Source organism: Sphaerodactylus townsendi, linkage group LG02 (assembly GCF_021028975.2).
Source record: "Sphaerodactylus townsendi isolate TG3544 linkage group LG02, MPM_Stown_v2.3, whole genome shotgun sequence".
NCBI classification, from domain to species: Eukaryota; Metazoa; Chordata; class Lepidosauria; order Squamata; family Sphaerodactylidae; genus Sphaerodactylus; species Sphaerodactylus townsendi.
This window is the reverse complement of record NC_059426.1, coordinates 68,214,077-68,237,955: the sequence shown is the minus strand read 5'-3', so window position 1 is coordinate 68,237,955 and position 23,879 is coordinate 68,214,077. Positions and strand designations below refer to the sequence as shown.

General features: G+C 44.0%; 1 protein-coding gene across 1 annotated transcript in view; it reads left to right on the top strand.

Annotated features, from left to right (window-relative positions):
* Positions 1–23,161, top strand: part of LOC125426256 (serine/threonine kinase 11 interacting protein) — a 53,152-nt gene extending 29,991 nt beyond the window's left edge. Inside the window, 20 exon segments of the mRNA XM_048484517.1 lie at positions 8,187–8,316; positions 8,513–8,616; positions 8,917–9,006; positions 10,454–10,495; positions 10,780–10,894; positions 10,897–10,973; positions 11,363–11,445; positions 11,554–11,611; positions 11,613–11,907; positions 13,570–13,760; positions 15,230–15,340; positions 15,495–15,727; positions 17,858–18,297; positions 19,587–19,699; positions 19,842–19,939; positions 20,337–20,515; positions 20,966–21,050; positions 21,242–21,327; positions 21,444–21,670; positions 22,302–23,161. Of these exon segments, the coding sequence (XP_048340474.1) occupies positions 8,187–8,316; positions 8,513–8,616; positions 8,917–9,006; positions 10,454–10,495; positions 10,780–10,894; positions 10,897–10,973; positions 11,363–11,445; positions 11,554–11,611; positions 11,613–11,907; positions 13,570–13,760; positions 15,230–15,340; positions 15,495–15,727; positions 17,858–18,297; positions 19,587–19,699; positions 19,842–19,939; positions 20,337–20,515; positions 20,966–21,050; positions 21,242–21,327; positions 21,444–21,670; positions 22,302–22,442 (2,898 nt within the window). The 3' untranslated portion in view covers positions 22,443–23,161.
* The last annotated feature ends 718 nt before the right edge of the window (positions 23,162–23,879 follow it).

The window sequence follows — 23,879 nt, the reverse complement described above, 5'->3', positions numbered from 1 at the left end:
CCCCCACCCCCCCCCCCCCCCACCCCCCCCCCCCCCCACCCCCCCCCCCCCCCACCCCCCCCCCCCCCCACCCCCCCCCCCCCCCACCCCCCCCCCCCCCCACCCCCCCCCCCCCCCACCCCCCCCCCCCCCCACCCCCCCCCCCCCCCACCCCCCCCCCCCCCCACCCCCCCCCCCCCCCACCCCCCCCCCCCCCCACCCCCCCCCCCCCCCACCCCCCCCCCCCCCCACCCCCCCCCCCCCCCACCCCCCCCCCCCCCCACCCCCCCCCCCCCCCACCCCCCCCCCCCCCCACCCCCCCCCCCCCCCACCCCCCCCCCCCCCCACCCCCCCCCCCCCCCACCCCCCCCCCCCCCCACCCCCCCCCCCCCCCAAGCATTAGATTGAATCTGGCCAGTGTTAAGGCTCTTCTTAATTTAGGGTCGGTGATCCAATGTAAATAATTGGCCATGTGTCCTTGTTCAATTGGAATAAGCAGGGTCAGGGGGGAGCACGTTTTCCTCGCAGCCGTTATCATATCCCGATACTCTTGTTCTAATAGCTTAGTTTTCAAGCAGCTATATGCTTCTGATAGGGAAAGAAGGGCTAACGACTCTAATGAAAAGCCAAGAGCATTGATTTTTCCCTCAACTAGTTTCAGCCACCTAGAATTTGCATAGTCGGAAAGCATGAGGTGTAGCAAACTGGAGTGATCCTGCAAATAGTGGATACGTAGCCAGTATCTGACAGTTCTCAGCCAGGCCATTGTGGCATATGATATTTGCCCGAGTAACAAAACAGAAGTAAAGAAAGATGTTAGTAAGGGTAGATATTCCGCCACAGAACTCAACATGCTGGACCTTCTTTGTTCTCGAAGTGCCCCACCTGTGTCCGAGTGCCTACCTAGCCCAGCGTCCCTACTACCCTCCCCGCCCCCAATCTGTTTGAAAGTTTAAAAATACATTTTGGCATTCAGTTTAATTGTACAAAATGGCGAGACAATAACACATCGACAAAAGAGTTACAGAATCTGTGGAAACGGTGAAACTGACAGCATTATTCAGAGATAAAAGTTTGGACAATTTTTCACCCATCCCTTGGTGTCTGGACAAGCTGGATTTGGCCCTTGCTGTCTTGGCAACCTCTTTATTTTTGCTCCCTGCCTAGGGGTGGATAACGGAGAGGACATCCCCCGTGATCTGTTGGTTGGGATCTACCAGCGGATTCAGAACCGGGAGCTGCGCACCAATGATGATCACGTCTCTCAGGTCCAGGCAGTTGAGCGCATGATTGTGGGCAAGAAACCGGTGAGCGGAAGAGGCCTTTGGGAAGAGGAAGGGGTCTGGGGCTCGCTCAGGGTTTGCCTTCTTTTTTGGTTCCAACTTGATCTTCCTGTTTACCCTACCCAGGTCCTCTCACTGCCCCACAGGCGCCTGGTTTGCTGCTGCCAACTCTATGAGGTCCCGGACCCCAATAGGCCCCAGAGGCTTGGGCTGCACCAAAGGGAGGTCTTTCTCTTCAATGACTTATTAGTGGTAAGGAAGGAGAACAGAAGGAACTTCAATGCACCCTGGGAGGGAGGTGGGACCACTGACACGCCTGGAAATTAGACAGGCAGGCAGCCAACTGAGGTAGTCTGGTAGCATTCAGAGGAGTGTGTGAGTTTGAATTTCCCCACTTTGACAAGCCTGGGAATTAAACAGGCAGCCAACTGAGGTCGTCTGGTAGCATTCGGAGTGGTGTGTGAGTTTGAATTTCCCCTTTCGTTGCTTATTATGCTGATCAGGGAGGCAGAACTGGACAAAATGCAGCTTTTAACATTATTTAAGATTACCCCCTTCTAGGAAAAAGTCCTATAACAGGGAAACGTTTAAGAAAAATGTTTTCAAAGATTTTTGTGGAAAAAAATATCTAAAACCGGTGCAGGCATGTAGACAGGAAAGCATTCGTATACTTCTTTTCAGTGATCTGAGGGCTTTGTGTAAATTAATCCTCAAAACAATCCTATAAGGTAGGCCAGTTTTACTTGCTGAAGACCACAAACTGAGTCTCTTTATGAGCAAGCAGCTGGTTGTGGTTTGGCTCTGAAATGCTCATTCGGTGTAAGAAAAAGAAGAAGAAGAGTTTGGATTTATATCCCCCATTTCTCTCCTGCAGGAGACTCAAAGGGGCTTACAATCTCCTTGCCCTTCCCCCCTCACAACAAACACCCTGTGAGGTGGGTGGGGCTGAGAGAGCTCCGAAGAACTGTGACTAGCCCAAGGTCACCCAGCTGGCGTGTGTGGGAGTGCACAGGCTAATCTGAATTCCCCAGATAAGCCTCCACAGCTCGGGCGGCAGAGCTGGGAATCAAACCCGGTTCCTCCAGACTACATACACGAGCTCTTAACCTCCTACGCCGCTGCTGCTACGCCACTGCTGCCCCCCAGGAAGTAAGACTACTTCCTGGGGGGGGGGGAGCAATATAGCAACGGTTCCCAAAATAAATGTTTATATCATGCTGACTTCCCTGTACTTTTAAAATTATTGATTGCATGGGGTAGTGGTTACTCTGGGAACCTGGGACCCAGGCTCAAGCCGTAGTACCGATATTTAAAAAAAACACCAAAACCAAAAACCAGAGACATTAATTGCAACTGCCAGACACATGCAACCACCCAGACACATGCTAATGCAATCTTACTGTGACATGCCTCTGAAGATGCTAGCCATCGATGCAGGTGAAACATTAGGAGCAAAAACTACCAGACAGCCCGGAAAACCCATAACAGCCCCTTAAAAACCTTGGCAAACAAGCAAACCTCTGAGTACCTCCTGAAGATTTCCAGGGAGCCCATTCCACAGAGCCACAGCCACAGTGGAAGAAGAATCCCAGGATGTGGTCATAGAATCATAGAGTTGGGCCATCAAGTCCAGGCCCCTGCCATGCAGGAACACACAGTCAAAGAGCTCCTGACAGATGTTCTTCCAGCCTCTGTTTGAAAACCTCCAAAGAAGGAGACTCCACTACTCTCTTTTTAATTTTTATTGTATAGTATAGTTATATAACAGATACATGCTATGCTTTTAATCAGACTATACATTTTCCCTTTTCTCCCTCCCTCCCCTCCCCTTCTTCTTTTTCTTTTTGTTCAAGCAAGCAGCAGAAAGTTCATTCTTCATATCCTTTGTTCCCATTTTTCTTCGTTAAATCCGGCTTCTCTCATCCATTTCTCAAAAATTAACCAAATCTTCATAATGTCTCTTAGGCCCCTCCCGCACACGCAAAATAATGCGTTTTCAAACCACTTTCACAACTGTTTGCAAGTGGATTTTGCCATTCCGCACAGCTTCAAAGAGCACTGAAAGCAGTTTGAAAGTGCATTATTCTGCATGTGCGGAACGAGCCTGCGTTTTTCTTGCCATAACATATTTTTTGACATCATCTCAAAAGTTTCGAGCTGTATTTGTTCCCAAACATATTCCAACCATTTTGAGATTGTCCATTTCTTTTTCTTTCCATCCTAATGCGATCACCACGTGTGCAACTCTAATCATAATTTCATACATTGGTCCATGACTTCTATTCACCCTTTTATCTTCAGTTAGACCTATTATTAATAAATCATTGTTTAAATCAATTTTAATTTTTCTATATACGTCAAAATATTTTCCCAAAACTTTTTTACCTCCTTACATTCAATCCACATGTGAGTGTAGTATGCTCCCAGTTCACCACAATGCCAACATCTTGGGCATAAACCCTTCATCATATAGGCTAGCTGTATTGGGGTTCTATACCATTTGAAAATTATCTTTCTCTCCAATTCGGCATATTTTTCTATCTTTATCTTATTCATGCTATCTATAATTCTTTCTATTTTTTTGTTATCGAAAAGTTCTTCCTTCTCCCATTTTTGTTTCAACATTCTCATCATAAATCCCTTATCTTCCATCATGTAGTTATATACTGATCCCAATATCTTTCCTTGTGATTTTTCTTGACTCTTCAGCCATTGCGTCATAATACATTCACCTTTTATTCTGTAATTCTTTCATCTTTCCCAAATCCCTCTTAATCCCAACCAATTCTCCTCCCCTCCCATTTCTACAACATTTTGTAATGGAATAACTTCGCCTCCTTTAACTAAATCAACCACTTTCAGTATCCCTTTTTCCTTCAAATTTTGTATAGCTTTCCGTCCCTCATTTCCGACTATTCTTGTCCAGGATGCCAGGCATCCATTTAGTCCCCCATTTCTCCCATATTTCCATGTTTACCTTTCTTGGGCCTCTTACTTTTTGTTTTACTGTCTTATAGTCGTTTAGATAGATTCCATATTTACCTATACCTTCATTTCCTTCGTTTTCAAACTTTAAGAGACTCCACCGCTCTCTAAGGCAGTGAATTTCACTGTCGCACAGCCCTGACAGTCAGAAAGCTCTTCCTGATGTTCAGGTGGAATCTCTTTTCCTGCACCTTTAATCCATGACTCCGTGTCCTAGTCTCTGAGGCAGCAGAAAACAAGCTTGCTCCGTCTTCGACTTGGCATCCCTTCAAATATTTAAGCATGGCTATCATGTCCCCCCTTCACCTTCGCTTCTCCAGACTAAACATCCCCAGCTCCCTAAGTCTCTCTTCGTGTCAGTGTCATGTGGGCCACCCTGAGTGGTGGGATAGCCAAACGATGGTTTCCCAATGACCATAGTTGGCTCACAGGGACGTATGGAAGGACAGGATCCTTAAAATACATCAGTCCCAGACTGATCATATATATAAGGGTTTATCATATATTTAGATTGCTCAGCCAAAGACTGATTGATATGGAATTTCAGTCCCTTCACCCAGTACAACCTGCAGTATGTTCTCCAGACTTTCTAAACCTACCCATCCTACATGGGAAGATAGCAAAATACCTCTGTAGTCTCGACAGTCCATCTCGTCGCAGAGCATTTATGCTTGCCAGAGTTAATGCCTTTCCTTCCAAAGTTACAATCGGGAGATTTCAAGGTGTTTTATTTGCTGACAGACAATGCCCATGCTCTGTAAATGCCGTGGATACAATACAGCATATCCTCCTAGAATGTCAGCTTCACCCTGCACTACGCAGTCACTATATAACCCCGATTATCAAAGATAAAACAAATTTGCCTTCGGCTTATGTAGTGAAGTATTTACTCAGTGATGCATCTTCTGAGATAACCTTTAGGGTCGCTACATATCTAGCGGAAGTAATATCTCAAAGACGGTACTAAAATGTGTCCCTCGATGTATCAAATCATCTAAATTACATTGATTTAATGTCTGAGGCTCATGAGAAGTTGTTCATATCAGCTTTAATTAACATATGGATATCACAATAGGTCTCCAGAAAGTTTGTGTATAATTTATCCTAACTTAGTGTATTGGATGCCTTGTTGTATTGTTGTTTATGAAACGAACATACTGTATGTAGAATTATTTATGCCTAATAAAGGTTTACTGTACTGTACTGTCATAGATCTTGGCCAATAGGCAACCGGTGCCACTGTTTGAGAATTGTCAGAGTGTGACCTTCCTGTCTGAACGAGAGTAGCTAAATTCTACCCTTTCAAATTATTTTGAGGGCAACTGAACTTAAGGTTCATTACAGTAGTTTATTGTGGAGATGAAACAAGCACAGGTAGGTGATGCTAAGTCTTTTTTTCTATGAAAGACTTTGGCCTTTGGGATGCAACTAATGGATTGGAATCCTGGGAATGGCTGCTACCTGCATGACTCAAACCATCCTGTATTCAGCAGCCTCTCCAAATTCCCTGTGTGATCATTTGGGGGTAGGGACAAACCATGGGATCATGTTGGATCAAACCAAATGTCTCTATAATGCAACACTTTTCAGAGAATGGCCACCAAAATGCCTCTAGAAAAATAAGAGGATTTGATTGCAAAACCCATCCCCATTTTATGTCCCTGTGTAGCATTTAAAGGTATTTTCCCTCTGAACACAGAAACTTTGCTCAGCTCTTGTGGCTAATAACTTACCAAGTATAATCTTAGATTGCAATGCTGGGTTGTCATCCCTATTGTCTGGGTTAAGTTTCAGTTAATTCTTTTCCTTTGAACCATGCTTTTGTGATGTTGGTTCAAAACAGATTCCTTCTCTTAGGAGAATGAAAAATAATATCAGCAGTATGCTCTTGATGCCCTTCAAAACTCTGGGGCATCCACCATGTTTTTTCATGCTCGTGTTCTTCAAAATAGAGAAGAGAGCTCTAAGGACCCCTGTAGGCCCTTATATCACCTTCAGTGACTATTTTGTCAAAAAGGAGATTATTTCTGGATGGTTCCTGTAGAATTCCAGAACCTAAGGCAATTAACAAAAATTCCATACCCTAATTTTTCTGTGTTTTGATGTGCTTAGCAGAAATTACCATTGTTTGCTGTTTAAATGAATAATAGGTCACTATAAATCTATGTTACAAGGATGCTTGATGACTAGAGAGGGAGGAAACATTGTCATCTCTCTCAATTTAAATTACTCCCACATCTTTCTCTCTGCTGGACTGTCTCTTTGCAATTCTTAGTAACTTGTGCAGAGGATATCTGTGGGTGTATTGGACAGAAAAAGGGCTAGAGACTCGTGTTATATTCCATTTTTATCTTGGTACCATACTTGAACAGGGCAGATTATTTGCTGTAGTTAGGCTTGCTTGCAAACCTTCGAGGAGACTCAGATGGCATAATTAACTGCCCAATCAGGGTTGGCATTACAGAATGCCCCCCCCCCCCCCTGTTTTGCAGGCATTTCTGACCTGGTTCAGACACACTCCTTTTTTCTGTATAACTGTTTCCCCTAACTTTTTGATCAGTGATCCAGCATGGAACCTGCAGGTGCTGTGGCACATATTTGCTTTCCCACATTTCTCCTTCTTGGTCTGTATTTATACTCCTTCCTTTTCAATTATTTTCTTCCACACAGAGATGGTTCTCTGTGGAGCTCTCATTGCTGCTGTGAATGAAGAGGCATTAGCAACAACAATTGAGCATCTGCGTAGCAGTTTCCCACAATCTTCATTTCCTCAAGCCACTATTTACCTCCTATCCGTGCTCCATTGGATGGCTTTAAAAACGCATCAATCACACTGCAGCCGGTTCACTGTTGTAGCTTAAAACTGTAGCACTGTATCAGCTACAGTTTTTAAGAGAAACTTATGTTTGTGTTCGGGGGAAAGTGTGAGAAAGGTGTACTGTGTGGACTGCATCGTATCCAAAAGATCATACCAGACCAAGGATAGAAATGATTGGATCAAAATAGAACAACACCTGGATAGCAGATAAATCAGAGCAGCATCTATGTGTGAAGTAATGTTGGTCACCTTTCACATTCCTTCCTTCCCATTTCTCTATCCCTCTTGAGTTTGGATTTCATCCCAGTCACAACACTTGGCTAAGTGGCTTTGTGGTGTGCTACACGTGATGCAAGGGCAGAGGTTGCAGTAGTGGTGATCTCAAATATATGTTATCTCAACTATATTTAAATGATGATTACTCCCCCCCCCCCTCCAAAAAAAGAACACATAAAGAAAGTCCCCCTCATGGCAACTGTTTCATATTTGTGCATACTACTTTCTTGCAATTCCAGAAGTGCCAGAAGTGCCAGCAGGCTTAGCAAGGTTGGGGACCTCTAATCTCAATTAATCTCTGAGCGGTGATGCGTGTAAGATCCTGGCTTGATTGCAAGGGGTGACATAGATACCTTCTGGTTTCTTGAGTGTTTTTCTCTCTTGTGGCTGTCTGTGTGTTTAAAATACCTGTCTGCCCAGAAGTGACAGCAGATTCAGTATAAAAAATTCAAATAAGCAACAACCTTAGCAGTTACATTAAATGCTTCTCAGATGGGAAGCTGTTGTTCTGTTGGTACAGTTGCTGATAGTTGTCAGATAAAGGCTGTTCTGGAGCAATGACATCACAGCACTCTTATCCTGAGTGGTCTGATTGAGTTATGTACTTGCTTGTTGGACGAAAGCAGAATTTAGATCAACACTTGCAGACTTTCTGAATGCTTTAAGGTAAATGCTCTGGTAAAAGTTATTTGGACTGTTTTGATTGGCCAGTTGCAGCTTATCTGGTAGCTCATGGAACACCTATTGGGGAAAACCATTTATAGCAGTAGAGGGTGAGTGTATATTAATACAAGACAGGGGCACATAAATTAGCCATGCTGAGATCTGCCTCCTTCTCAACACAGGTGCTAACAGAGCTGGAATATTTAAATGTCGCCTACAACTTCCTGCCCAAAATGCCTGCTCTTGGGCTGCATAGCAGAGCTAAATTGGTGGACCTGATCCTGCGGTACAACCAGCTAGACAGTATTAATGGTGAGACACTGGTGGGTTTTAGGCTATGAGGGGGTCTAGAAACAAGGTTGTGGGGTGTTGAAACTGTGGTATAGAAACAGCAGTCAAATTCTTTTCCACTGAGCTATACCCCCGTATAGAAACTGATGATTGAAAATTGAGGCCACAGTAAGACAGTTCCTCTGATTTTTCTGACCTTTGTTTCCTTTTTTCACAGGTGTGGAGCAGTTATCTAGTCTGCGGCACCTGGATATTGCCTATAACTTGTTGTTGCAGCATGCTTTATTGGCACCACTGTCTTCGCTGCACAACTTGAAAAGAGTGAGCAATTGAATAGATTAGACCTCATGGGAAGGGCTGATGGGGTCCCTTTTGACCTGAACATTCTGCAGAGGCCAGGGAAAGGCATCCTGGTAGCAGTGACGTGTGGTCAAATATTAATTGGTGTGACCCACAAAACAGCAGTACACTTAGCATTAGAAATTTTGTATTTCCGCAGCGACGTGATGCTGTGGTCAGTGTTATAAAAATTTAGTAAAGTAGGCAAAAGTTTCACAGTTTGTATTGCTATGCTGCTGTTCTAATAGAGTTATGTATTTCCTCCCCCACCCCCACCCCCAGCTGCATTTAGAAGGGAATCCATTATGGTTTGATCAAAATCATCGGCCAGCTACCATGTTCCACTTATCTCCAAGGGTTATTTCTTGTGAGGTGAGTATATATAGTCTATGCTGCTGTTTCATGGGTTGGACAATAGGTAGCATATCCTCCCAAGTTTGTTCAGCTTCATTTAAATATATACAAAATGGAATGCTGTCCTCCCCCCCAGCTCCCTGGCCATTTCTTTTCTTATTTACTGTGCTAGGCTAACTGGCCTATAATTGCCTGGCTCCCTCTGTCCTCCCTCACTACTTTTTTTAAGCTTGCTGTTAGATTTCAATTTGCTTTTCAGTCTTCAGATAAGGATGCAGATTTTTGTGACTTCGCATGTTACTGTTAGAAGATGTTCAATTTCATATCTGTGTTATTTAAAAACCTGCAGGCGTATGCTGTTGGGCCCTGATGTCTTCTTTTTAGTTTCTTCAATTTTTAGTTTATTGATTAGTCCTAGGCTTTAATTCGTGCCACCATGGTCCAATTCAGTTCTTCCTCCACCCTCCCTAAATGTTACAATTTTGTGGGCATTTGCCCAGTGTACTTTGCTGTGAAGACCAGCACAAATAATTCATTCATCTTCCCTCTAATTACAAAGTGCTTCCTTGTTAAACAGCGGCCTTTCTGCCTGGTTTCTCACTTCCGATGGATTTTTCGTAAATGATTTTGACAGTGAGCTCCTCGAATTTTTTGCTTGCCTTTTTTTCTATGCTCCTCCTGAGACAAGTCCTTGACTTTTTAAAGGAAGCCTTCTGCCTTGTTGACAAAGTTTGTTGATCATGCTAAAAGCTTCTTGACCTAACCTGTGAGAATATATATGTATGTGTGAGTGAGCTTCAATTAAATGGATTCCAATCATCCTAGAACAATCCTTTTTTCAAATTCCTTTTGAAAAATATTGTGCTTGGACATTGGGGCAACTTTCCTTTAGTTTCCAGGCAGTCAAACAGGGTTTATTTTGTTCTAATTCCTGAATGCCACCTGACATGAAATCCAGATTTCTCTCCAACATACAAAAACAATATAATTCATGCATATAAATAAAATTTAAAAACCAGAATAAATAAGAGCTACATAAGAAACAACAGTCTCCTTCCCAAATTATTTATCTGAGCATATATCCGAGCCAAGCATCATGGTTGCCTAAGAGGGCAAACTTGGTGTGTCACTGCTGAGAGAATTTAGGATTTTATGTCTACATTCAGGAAAGGGAATTAAACTTAATTCTACATGCCCCAGGATTTTCAGGCATAAAGTTTCTCTAACAGCAGTCCTTCATGGCTACCTACTCTTGTAACAGTTTCAAAAGCACAAGGATAAGAATAAAGCAAAGACTGTCATGACTGGCCCCAACATCCAAATACCTGATTTTCCATTCACCTATTGTCAGGTTGCTACAAGAACGAAAATTGTCTAGTCTCAGAGCCTTTCAGATGAGACTGTTTCTTGAGAGTGGTAGCAAAGTGTTCAGGAGTCCTAACTGTACTTAGTTCTGTTGTTTCAGTTCCTCCTTGATGGAGAGTTGGTGTCTGCCTCTGATCTGCGGGTGAGTGGAGGAATTATAACAACATTTCAGGGATGGACAGGGAAGTGGGTATAGCGCCTTCTGTTGATGGAGCCTTTCTTATGCTGAGTGTTCCCTTGTATACAGTGATTCCCCCAGAACAACTGCTGACCTGTGATCATGAAAATGCTTGATGCCTCTTTCTTGAGGGGATGGCTGTATGTACATGGAATTGCTCTAATATCCCCCTGTTCAGAAGAGGCTTGCAGAAGCGAGGAACTTTGAATGGACGTTCTCACCTCTCCTGGGTTCCTTCTGTCTTTCAGAATCTGTCAAAACTGGATCAGGTGGTTATTCGGGTCCTCAAATCTTCAGCAGCACACCTTGCTTCAGAGAAGTTGTCTCCTGGAGCATCAAGACCGCGAGTGCTCCTGGAAAGTTCTCAAAGGCAGACCAAAGTGATAGCCAATCTGCTGGAGAGAGCAGAGCTTCCAGGGTGCCACTGCAGAAGAAAACAAAGGTGGTCCTGCTGGTCAAGATTTGTGATGGGAGGAGGGGGTGGGCAGAGAGGCGGACTCATGGGGAAGGCTTCTGTGATATGTGTTCTCGTGCTAGGCAAGCAGGGTGAGATTTTGACAGTACTGTGTAAGCAAAGGGTTTCAGGAATGCATGCAGTATAGGATTGAGTCTCTAAAGTAAAGATGCCTGTGCAAATTTCTGAGAGCTGCTGTCACTGTTTAAAAGGAAGAATGTTTTACAGACCTCACTGCATATGTGTATAGCTGTTTCTTTTGGGAGAATTTAACTTGGACTAAAATGCCAAACACTCCTAAAATACTTTTTCTTGAAAAATACTATCGTGATAGGAGCCCCCTGTAACTTTTACTTACAGCCTACCTTCTGTTTTAGGGGAAAGTCAAAGTGCGCAGGGCCAGCATCTCGGAGCCTAGTGATACAGACCATGACCATTCAACAGTACCCCTCTCAGCAGGTGAAAACTGAATCACTGTGGGACTGTTAGTTGGGTTGGGAATATATGTAGAACTCTTGGACTCTTCAGGCTGTTTGCAAATTGCTGGATGTGTCCTCTGCCCCCTGTATGAAGTTCACAAAGCACCTAGTCAGAAAATGGAGCTTGGCATGGACAGTTTCCGGATTGCTTTGGTGCGAAAGTGGCTTCTGGCCGAAGTACAGACGGGCACCTAGAAGCTGGAGTAGTCAGGCTGCCCATTCCACCTCTGACAGCCCTACAATAGAATCTCTAGGCAGTTCAACTGAGGTTTCTGAACAGATCAAGAGTGCAGTTCCACAGCAGGAGATTGCTGATTCTGCAGAAGGAAAGGAACTGGATCCATCAAATGCTGAAGCTGTGATGGAAGGTATCACCACAGTAGTGGAAACAGATCGTTCTGCATCTACAGAAGAGAGAGAGGAGGAGGAGGAGAGACCAGAAGGTAAACTGTTCAACTCCTAGATCTCTAGAGCCAGTGCTTTCAAGTGCACGCAGTTCACTACTGTATTACCCAGCCTAGGGTTCTGCAAGGCTGTGACTGGAGCACGAAGTCAGACATTGGTGCTAAACTGGGGACTGCCATGAATTTATACCCATAACATTTCAGGTAAAAACGAATGAGTGTTGAGATTTGATGGCTGAAGGAAGTCAAAATCTGAAGTTGTGGGTAGTTACTACCTCCGGTATCATTTGGCAGCACAAGTAGAGATGAAATATGGCACAGATTTGCTGCAGTTGAAACAACTGGCTGTAAGCTTGCCTAAATGGGAATTTACTAGTTTTTGCATGGTACCTTTGATAGGGATTCCTGTCTTGGATTCCTTCATGCAGTGCAGTATGTCCCTATCTTGCCCAATTTGCCTGCCTATATACACTTCCTGAGCGCTTATAAGTCTCCTCAGTCCCAACTTTCTTAATTGGGGCTGACAAAACAAATGTTGCAAATCCCATTACACAAAACACTGAACTTGGTCATATTGTACAAATTATGTCTTGAATGAAAATGAGGCTATTGTAGGATTTATCTTGTTGATATTCTTTGAAGGGCAGATACACTGTTTAAACGAGAGTGCACGAAGCAGAATTCTTACTGGAAGAATGAATGCTAAAAGGTTCTTCAAAAAAGAACAAGATCTTATTCGTATCTGCATTACTTTTAGAAAAGGAGATCTGATTGCTTGTCTGACCTTACCTGCCTCTTGAATAATCCCTACAGAACAAGCAGTTTGCCTTGGTTCAGGTTTCTGTCAGGCTTGTTCATAGAGCAGCAAACCATGGTTTAAGGGGGGAAGGGTTATGTGCAGGGGTGGGATCCAACCAGTTCTCACCACTTCTCTAGAAGTGGTTACTAATTTTTTCTGAGTGCCGAGAAGGGATTACTAAAGCAACCTCCCTGCCCAATAGGGACTGGAGGTGCATGTGTGCGGCGGCACCACTGTTTGAATCCCACCATCATCGGAACCTGTTATTAAAATTTTTGGATCCCACCACTGGTTATGTGTGTATACTGTACAATGACTTCTTGTCTCCTTGAGAATGCACCCTCTTATGGCTGGTTCTATTTTATAAAATAAATTTCTAGAAATTTACCAGTTTGACTGTTACTAGCACTTTCTCTTCCACTGATTGCTACCTTGAATATTTAATAGCTGTCAAGGTCCCTTGATCTTGCACTGATCCTGCCAATGTTGATAAACCCCATTTTAGTAAGTAGTGACTTGGAGTCAAGGCTTCCTTGTGTTCTCTTTTTATCCTGACTGGCACTGTTCTCATGTCCACCCTGAGAGTTAGATTAAGCTGGGAATGAAGGTCTTGTGTAGCCCTGCACAGCTGGATTCAAATTTGATCTGAGCTTTCAACTAAGGCTTACAAGATCCTAATCTCAGCAGCAGCACAGGCAAAATTAGCTTCATGATCCGCCAAGATAGTCTTAGCTTTTTTTCATCTATCACATGGTGGTCTGCAGGTGAGCTACTGTTAACTATTTCTATCACTTTCAGACTTGAAAGCTCTGTAGGTAGATTCCAAAGGAAACATTTCCCCTTCTTTGAGCTACTAGATTCTGAATGATGCGGTGAAGGGCTAATTATCTCTATCCTTGCAGCGGAACTTTGTCAGCCAGTGCTGGTAAGCCGGATAGAAGGTGATGGTGATCCAGACCCAGACTGGATCTTCCTGCGACTTACTGCTCGACATGTGATAGAGGTGGAACTGAAAGCAGCCAAAGTTGTGCACAGGCTGGAAGTGCAAAACCTGCAGAAAATAGAGACATCGGAGATGCTGTGGAGAAGACTGGTGAGCTGAAGCGGCTCTTGGAGAAGAGAAAATTTCTGGTTAGCTAACCACTCTGTAGCCCAGTGTCTCATGAGCATAAGGCTGGTCCTCCTGAAAGAGATTTGGTGTGTGTAGTTATGTGCGCACATGATTCTGTAGAATGATGTACAGTATAGGGCACTCGATGGTAGGGTGGCATTGCTGTAAACTAAGGTGTTAACTCCCCTTGCTGAGATATATCTCCATGCTCTACCTGTTTTCATAGGTTCTGCCAGACAGAGCATCCAAGTAAACAATGCTTCTTGTTAAAGTTTCTTGCCCAATTAACCTTTCTTGTTCCTGCCCTTCTCTTCTTCACTGATGTGAGGATGAAACAAAAGACAGCGCAGCCTGTTTGTCTCGAGCAGCTGCTGTCATTGGCTTTTCTGACCTACTGCAGCTTCAGTGATTATTGAGCACAAGCCAGCACTTTACACCTGGTGTGTTCAGAGTTGAAGCTGGAGCTGGCATGACTGTCACTCAGCTTCTGAAACTCTTGACTCCAAAAGGCCCAGCCAGAGTCTTTGGGAATCCAGACCTCAATGCATAATTCACTGGGAGAACAATCTACCAAGTGCTGCTGCCACATAGCGAAAGCTACTTCTGTCTCTCCAGCAAACCATGACCATTGGCGTTGGGGTTTTTTTTTTTTTTTTAAAGCTCCTAGATCTTTGTGGTAATTTTTTTTAAATTCTAATATCCATCTTCATTCTGAAGCATGGACACCACTAACTGACAAACATGCTGTCATGGAAGCTGTTTGTTAATATCATTTAATATTAAGTATTGCTAAGATGAGAAAAAGAAATGTTCTTCAATTTCTTTGGTTTCCTTAATAATACTAATACTATTTTACTATAGTATTTTATTTTAATTATTATTTAATTATTATTTTAATAATACTATTTTACTTTAAAGATGTGCCTGCAAATTACCTGGCCAAACCCATGCTAAGCTATGTTATCATAAAGAGAGACTTATTCCAGAGTCTCAGATCCAAGGCAGAGGAGTAAATCTCTCAGACCAAGGCAAGTCAACCTTGAGACTGGAATACAGAATTCCATATCTTGAGAAGTTTTGGGCCACCAGTCATTATAATGTGAAGATGGGCTAAAAATTGCTTGCAGTGCATGGTGAACTCTCCAAAGGAGAAGCAGATAAAGGACTTCCACTATTTGGTATGAAGCTTCAGTAGCCCCTCAGGTACTTCTTTGTGTGACTAATGGGGAAAGCTTTGTAATAACTCCTGAACCTTCATAAAATATGTAGATCACAGAACTGAACTTTTGGCAGGAAGGTTTGTAGAGAACACTAAGGACAGTAAATGGCTGCAACTGCTGGTCCCATGGAGCCTTTAGGCTCTAGCCTGTCTGTGAAGATTGTACAGGGAAAAGAAGCTTCATGTTCCACTTGTAGTTTGTTCTCACCAAAAGTTCTGCTCATCTTCACAGGACCTGGAAGGTGTGTTTCCTGTGCTCACACTGCATTTCAACTATATCTGCAAGGACCGTCAGAAGCGTCAATATGTGGTATTGGATGATCACCCTGAGCTTTGTGTACAGGTGAGTTTGGGACTTGAGTACATTGCAGTTGAAGGTGTCCATGCAGGGTCTTAACTGTCCAAGACTAATAGGAGTACCATACTGTTGCTTGGCAATTTGAACCCTGCACATCTGGATCTGTTGCACTCTGCATGTTCTTTGCTGCCTTTCACAGGAATTGCTGAGAGTGTTGAAACCCACCATGGAAGAGAATGGGAAAAAGGGCAGAGAGCAGGCAGAGGAAAGTCCAAAGCTCCAGTGCCTGAAATGTAAATGGGAGTTTGTTGCAGGCTTGCTCTATCAGCAGAATCCAAGCCCTTCTAAAGAGATGCCAGCATTACCTGAGCAAGGTTTGTGTGGTATCAGCAATCCTCTTGCATCTAATGTGTCTTCATTTTTTATTGAAGTGTGAGAGTTGGGGCAGGGTACTCTGTGATATAGGAATTGGGTTTGTGGAGAAGGACTGAGGGTACTTTTCTAGTCATGTTGTTTACCCAAGATTGGCTAGCAAATTTGTTTCATAACACTTGCCAACTTTGAATCGCCTTCCCACTTTTTAGTCTATGTTTCCTGTTTGTAAAGAGAGAATCCTGGTCTAGTTAGGGCTACTTTGATGCTTTAAGGCTTTAGAATGGAAGGTAACAATGTAGGTAAGAGCTCCTTGCCATCACTCTGAAGGAACAGGTTTGTAGTTTGAGAGTGCTGCTGAATCCTGGCCTATAGGTAGAGGCTCAGAGCTCCTCTGTGGCACATATTGCCTTCTATTAGTTTTGACTGATATGGCAGCTATGGCTATTCCTTTAACAGGCCACAGTAACGTGTTCTCTGATTACATCCAGATTAGACTACTGTGATTTATGTGGGGCTGCCTTTGAAAATAGTCTGGAAACTTCAATTTGTCTAAAATGCAACAGCCAAGCTATACGTACACAGGTGTTTATTGGCTTCAAAATATAATCCATTATAATGATTAAAAGGAGACTCAGTTGATTAACATTAAAAATGTGGAACAGGATAGAAATCAAAATTATAAAAATACATATATATTTTACAGTACTTAAAATTAACATTTATTCCTAACAATGTGAAGGTTTACAGTGCCCTGTAGGAAACTAGCTACCTTCTCACACAGCTCTGCGGAAGGGCTATTTAATAAGAAGGATGTCAAAGCTGCAACAGAATAGTCGGCTCTCAGTGCAAGAATAGAGCTTAAGAACTTGGCCCAAATCTCAGCATAGAATGAGCAGAAGAGTGAAATATGTTGTACTGTTTCAGTAGTTCCTGAATCATTAGGAAAGACTCTCTAGAATCTTACTGAAAGTAGTAGTCATTGAGTGGGATACAGGGATTGTATCGCCTGTGCTGAAATATCTGCACTGGCTTCTTATTTGTTTCTGGGCAGAATTCAAAGTGCTGGTTCTTACTTTTTAAAGCCTTAAATGGCTTGGGGCACGGGTACTTGCAGGACTCCTCTAATACTGTCCAATTAAGATCACCTTTTCAAATTCTGTCAGTCCCCTTATTATACCTCTTGCAATGTTAATTTACTTTCTTGGTCTTCAAGCCAGTTGAAAATATAGTAGCCATTGTATTTTTTTTTTTGCTTACATCTTTTTTTTGTCGAGGCTTAATTTCTCTGTGAACGTCAGTCATATCTCCATGTTTATACAATCAGTATTTTTCATCACATTCTTATCATGATAAGCTTCTGTAGGTGACATTAGCTGGAGCAGTTGGAGGGCTTATTCTTTTTCAAGTTGCTTCCCAAATTTTAAAAAAATCAATCTCTGATTACATGGCTTCCATTTTATACTGTATTTTTTTCCTCATAGATTTTCTGTCCATAAACAATTACGTAGCTATTCTTCCAGGTCTGCCATTTCTAATTTTATTACTCTCGTCTCGGTTTCTGATCCAGTCTGCAATGCAAACCAGACCAGCCGATTGTTAATTTCATTTAATATTAGGTTTTGCTAGTGTTTCTCTGTTTTTCTCATCTTGTGAAACTTTACATCTGACCCTTGACTTTTTGTTGCACTTCTATTATGAACTTGAGTTCTGAAAGAGTTGAGTTGTGGGAGGTTGCTGTGCTGGTTCAGGGATCTAGCCTCCTTAATGTTTCTCTTTTCATTTAGTTGGAAAGTTGAGAGCTCAGAGGTGTATCACAGAGGGAAGTACACACTCCCTCTGTGATACACCTCTGAAGATGCCAGCCACAGATCCAGGGGAAACATTAGGAACAAGATCCACCAGACCACAGCCACACAACCCAGAAAACCCACCACAACTAGTTGAATCTGGCCGTGAAAGCCTTCGACAATACATTGCTTATCTGTTGGTTATCAAATATGTTGATTCAACCTTCTCATTGTCAGTACTCTTCACTATCCAACTTTTACACCCATGCATAGTAATGGGGAATATTATGGAATGAATTATCTTGATCACCAGTGACAGCATGAATATAAGCATGCGGAAGCTTTCTTTTGGCCACCGCTAATTGTTGTGGATGATTTGCTTTGTTTTTTTCAGTTGAAGTTGCTGCATAAGTTTTAATGAGCCAAATGATCTGCCCCCTAAATCTCAGCCTGAAAGTGACCATGTGGTTATCCTGCCCTGTGAGAGACACCCAAGCACACCACCAGCCCCTCAGGAGTGTCTTGATGAAAGCCAGCAAGAGGGAGGGAAGTTTTACATTGGAGACGAGAACTCTGAGACTGGAACCAGCTCCAGTACCCGGACTCAAGAGCTGAGCAGTGACCATGGCAGTGTGGTGCATTCCAGTTCCCGCAGCTCTGAAGGAGGCAGTGGGAGCAGAAGGGATTTGGGCTCCCAGGGCTGCAATTCCTCCCTCAGCCACATGGACACCAATGCTGGAAGCCTGATGGGGAGCTACGGCTACTGTGCTTCCCGGGGAACCACCCCTTCTCAGCTGTCCCTGAGCTCAGAATATGAAGAGCACTGGAACCTCAGTCCTCGTGAGTAGCTTGTTGTTGCCTCAGCTGGGGTGGTCTGTGAGGCAGTGGGGAGAGCTAAAAGGTCCAGTGCCCAATGAGCTGAAAGGGTCTGATATGTGACAGCCAGAGTTATGGGTCTGATATGTGACAGCCAGAGTTATGACCTTGGTGTTGCCAATAGTGTTGGCAGCAGACCAACAGAGTAAGGAAACAAAAGCATGGGGAAGTGTATTGTAGTGAGGAGCAAGCTAAGAGGCAGAGCCATGGAGGAGTCCTCTGCACAATTGAGTGACCTTGCTGTGTCTTCTTGCTGTTCCTCTTGGTGTGCATGTAAGCTGAGGCAGGAACTCGGGTCCTTCTAAATCAGGAGTCTCCAGTTTATGGCCCTCTCCAACCTATGGCCAATCAGGAGTCTCCAACCTGTGGTTCATGGACTACAATTCCCATCAGCTCTGCTAATTAGCCATGCTGGTAGGGGCTAATGGGAATCGTAGTCCGTGAGCATCTGGTGGGCCTTAGGCTGGAGACCCCTGTTCTAAATGGAGAGGAGCAGCTGAGACCCTGCAACCCACCCGAGAGTTTTCACTCATGGGTTGAAGACCACTGCTCTATAGTGTAGAAAGAAAAATGCTAACAGCATGATCTAAAAAGAAAAGACTATTAACATGTGACAGATGCTTTCTGTGACTTATATAGCAGTGCAGCCTCCTTGAACAAGGGAATGTGTATGCATGTGGTCCTCAGAGTGACTGGAGTTCTGCACCTTGGTTTAATGGAAGCAAGTATTCATTTATACTAGATTTTTAACATTATTTTTCCTACATCACTTGTGGATAAATTAATTTCTCATGAGGTTTGTTATTTTAATCTGATATCATCTGAGATTTTGAGGTATTTGTGGTACTTACTGAACTGCAGGATACATGAATGGATGACCAGACAGGCATCCTAAGGAACTGTTTGGAGGTGTGTATGTGTGAGCTGACTGGGCAGCAGCACTTGGACATCCTGCTGAGTAACCAAGGCTCATGGCTATGTTATTTCTTCTTACTTGTACAAAGTTGGAAGGTAGGCAGGCTTCAGGGAGAGTTCTAAAGCTGGAAGGGTTTTGAACTAACTCACCAGTGGCAGAAAGGATTTGCACTGGTAGAAATTCTAAGCCTTGGTCTAAGCTTCAGTTAACTGCGGCAGACCTAGGACAACTGGACTGACTGCGTAGGGGATATGGATTCAGAGAGTGAAGTTGCAGGATTACATGTATTGTCCCTGTCGCTGAAGCCATTGATTGACTGTTGCTTGCTGTTTTGCAGCCTCAAACGCTATGTTGACCACGCAGGACTTCTGTTCTGTGGACCATCGTCTCAAGCTTTATTTGGACATGGAAGTCTTCAGCAAATCAGAAGAGTTCAGGTGCTTCCTAAAGGTATGAAAAGCAGCTCTCAGCACAATTCACCAAATGCTATATTGAATGAGACCATTTTGGGGGGCTTACTGTAGCTTGAAACAGGTGGCACTCATGATTGGAGTACTGGATAATTGGTTAGATTCTTGTCTGCTCTTTCAAGGTTGGTGTGGTGAAGGATGGCAAACCGGGGGAATTCCTGGCACTAGTAGTGGCTTCAGATGTCCAACTCTATTTTTTGGAGATTAACGGAGAAATCAGGTGAAAATCAGTCTTCCAGTGTGGTTTTATTTGTGCTCAGTTTCTTGACTTGACATTCTTTTGATGTGCTTATAGTTGTAATGGCCATAAACATACCAAGTCACATTTTTGTCCATTTTGCCTGCTGTGTACTAGTGGGGGTTTTCCATGGACTTGAGCAGAGATCTTCCCTGGTATCTGTTACCTAGAACCTTTGGTTAGCAAAGTGTTTATTCCCCAGTAGAACTGTGGCTTCTCCCAACCTCTGCTCTTGATCCAAGGACACTCTTACCCCTGCCTCAGTGCTACTCTCTGCCAGACTTGGTATTCTGTGTTTTGGTCTCCACTCTTATTCTGTTGAGTAATGCAGGTGTTACTATTCTGTGCACTGACTCACATTTGGCTCATTTATGCCTAGGGGGCAGCCATCAGATTGGCTGAAGAAGGGTGACAGCCATAGTCTCACTAACCTCTGTGCCTGGGAGGTGGGGCTGTTCCATCAGAGCTTGCACATTGAGTTTGAGAACCCATGCACCTCCTATACTCTCCTGCTTCGCAACCAGAGCCGCTGCAGAAGATTCCTGCAATGCCTCACACGTAAGAAGGGGTATTAGGGTATCTAGATTTGGGGGTCCTTCCCTAAATAGGGGTGGTGGTGGGGATTCATGTGTCAGAAGCTGCAGGAAGGGTTTGAGCTTGCAGTCTGAATCCCCTGAGAAAAGCAATTGATCAAGAGCTAGTGGGTGGCTCTGCTGTTTAGTTTGGCCTCTGGTCTGTTTACCAGAAGGTAAGCATCACAACATAGTCCTACTTAGACATGTGATTCCTCCTGTTTTGATTTACTTGAAGAGCTTACAGAGTTTATTCAAATAACCTTAAGAATGACATTTTACTGTGTACCAAATGGTTGCTTTGGGGCTTTTCTGAAGGAAGTTTCTTATTTGAACAGTAGAGTATCCTCTGCTTACTGACAGTCTCTGCACTGACAAAAAATACCTGGCAGATGTGTATCAGTTACATAATAATGTCCCCCAATGTCCTATCCAGATCTCATGCAGGAATTGCCACCCAAGAGCCGGAAAGAAATCCCAGAGGTTACTGTGGCAGAAATGACTCTGCATCATCCACTGTGGTAAGAAGTCTGTTGTTCTTACAGTGAACATGATAGATGCCAGCTGGGTCTAACTTATAGTTGCAGTGGCTGTGATTGAGATATAGTTGCAGTGGCTGTGATTGAGATATCAGTTGTGCAGGAGAGAAAGGAGCTACAGCTGAAGATCAGTTGTCTTGCATTCTCACCCATTATCTGTGCTTGTGTCTTAGGGTATTTCTTGACAAAGACCTAGCAAAAGAAGCTGGAGGTGGCTCAGCCAAGCCCTTCTTCTACCTCTTGGCCTATCTCATCCAAGGTATGGGACCTGTTGGCTTGTTTTTCCCATAGCTGTCTGTCTGTTTTCTCCGCAGCAAGAACTGTGTGGCTTTGTCTCACTCAACTCACCAGTAGCCTCTGTAATTCTCTTCTTAGGAGCGTCAGCCTTTCCTGTGACACTGCTCAGCACTCATAGCAATCTCTTCTTAGTGGAAGAAGATCATCAGAGGCAGAAAGTTCCACCCTCCTCTGGTGCAGAAGGTGGTACTGTGAAGCTGCCAAATAGCTTCCAGCTGAAAGAAAGTCAGCCAATCAGCAGCATCAGTGGTGTTATACTTTACCGCTTCTCCCCTTGTGATATGAAGCTGCAACTTTATGATGAAGTAAGGAATGGTGTAAAAGTTTTATTTGGGAAAAGAAAAAACCAAGAATCAAATACACAACTCTTATTGAAGCAAAAGAAAGAGGTGGATTAGCACTCCCTGATCTAAGATTATATCATAATGTCTGTGCGTTTCTCTGGATTGGGGAGTGGATCCGCCTTGAAAATGATCAGACCCTCAGTATAGAGGGCTCTGGAAACTGCTGAGGGGTGGCATGCAAGGGAGGGAAGGGGGTGAGGGGTGGCATGCAAGGGAGGGAAGGGGAGGGGGCCCGGCATCTGGACATGGCCCACCCACCCTAGTGGAGGGAGGGGAGGGGTGGCATGCAAGGGAGGGGCTTAGAAACTTATAATTTTGAACGCTTGTATGGGAGGGTGCCGAGTAAGCACTTTGGGGGACAATTTCAGAGTTATTGCACTGTTGCTTTTCTCTTTGTGCCCCATACTTCTTGGCTGTAGCAAAGAACTGGTCCTGGAGGAAAGAACCGTTCCAATTGGGCAGGGAGCACATCTTGAGAAACTTCCAGAAGTATGACACCCAATGATGCTGAGAACTGCCCTATGGATAGAGCTCTGGGGGCTCATATTGTGTGCCAGTTCTTTGATTTCAGTTCTGCTGTCTACCTCTGCAGGTCCGAAAGGAGGAGAGTACTTGGCACTTACGCACAGAGTGTCCAGATTTGCTGGCTGAGCTGGTGGAGTGGCTGCGTGTTCCCTGGGAAGAAATGTTTTCAATTGCTCTCAACAAAACAGTGCTTGAGGTGCTGGAGTGAATGAGGGAGACAATGAAGGACTCTTGACTGCTATATGTCGATCTCAGTTGAATTGGAAGGACTCTGCTTGGGCTGCCCCCTGATCTCTGCTGCAGTCTACTGTTTTAAACCTTACCAGCTGCACTGACCATTGCAAGTGACCAACTTTCATCCAATCTTGTTGCTTTGGCAGCAGACTTGGCAAGTTTCATATTTGCACTATAAGGCCTGAGACTTTGTAGGTTCCTCTTTGACAAGAGGGGCGCTAACCAGTCTGCCCACAAACTACTTCCTGTTGCACTAAAATACCCAAGTGCTACACTTGGGTCACTTCCTAAGCTGTCCACAGCAACATGGTGTGCACTCGACACTTTCTGTTGGGTAACAGTTGTTGGGGATCCTAGAACAGGGCATTCTAGAACTAGCTAGACCAGTTCTGGATTGTGCACAAGACCAAATGTGCTGGCTTGGCTAAAGGGGGCTCATGCATGCTTGGTGTTCTCAAGGTGGATGCTCAGGAAGGTTTTAATATGAAGACCTTACTGTCTAGACTGGTCAGGTGCTGTGCATATTGGCAGAAGCATCAAAAGGGTTGCCTTTAGCTACTGCAGCAAGGTGTTCCAGAGTCTCTGGGTGCAAAGATACTTACGTATGGGTTACTGGAAGCCATAATCTTCCTCAGCCGAACAAGGTTCAAATGTGAGGATTTTTATTTTCAATAAAATTGTTCTATTTATTAATTTCTACTGTCTTGGGTGTGATGTAACATCCTGTACGGTTGAGATTGTGCAAGCAACAGCTGCTTCTCTTGTCTAACACTTCGCATTTCCTACAGAAGTCTCAATATTAACATGATAGTCTTTAAAAACTGCAGTAGTTGGAGGACTGAGGTGGACTGAGGTTGGTGGACTGAGGCTAGGCTGATCTTTTGCCATCAGTGTTGAACTAAGTGAAGCAATAGGGCTCAGTGGGTGAGGCTCCAGTGTTGATCCTCATTTTCCCCTTAGAGTACCTCATCCAGAACCCTGTACTCTATGATCCTTCACTTAGTAACCAGCACACCAGATAGAAGTGCGGTTATCTCCTTATTTCCAAAAGAACTACACTTTAATATATTGTCAAAAGCTTTCACGGCCGGATTCAACTGGTTGTGGTGGGTTTTCCGGGCTGTGTGGTCGTGGTCTAGTAGATCTTATTCCTAACGTTTCATCTGCATCTGTGGCTGACATCTTCAGAGGTGTATCACTGTGTTTAGTGAGAAGGGAATGTTTAGGGGGTATATATTGTCCATGTCCCAGGGTGGGGAACCGATCAGTAAGTGTTTGGGTGGAACTTGCCAAACACTTATTGATTGGTTCCCCACCCTGGGACATGGACAATATATATCCCACTAAAAACATTCCCTTGTCACTAGACACAGTGTGTGACAGACTTCCCTCTGTGATACACCTCTGAAGA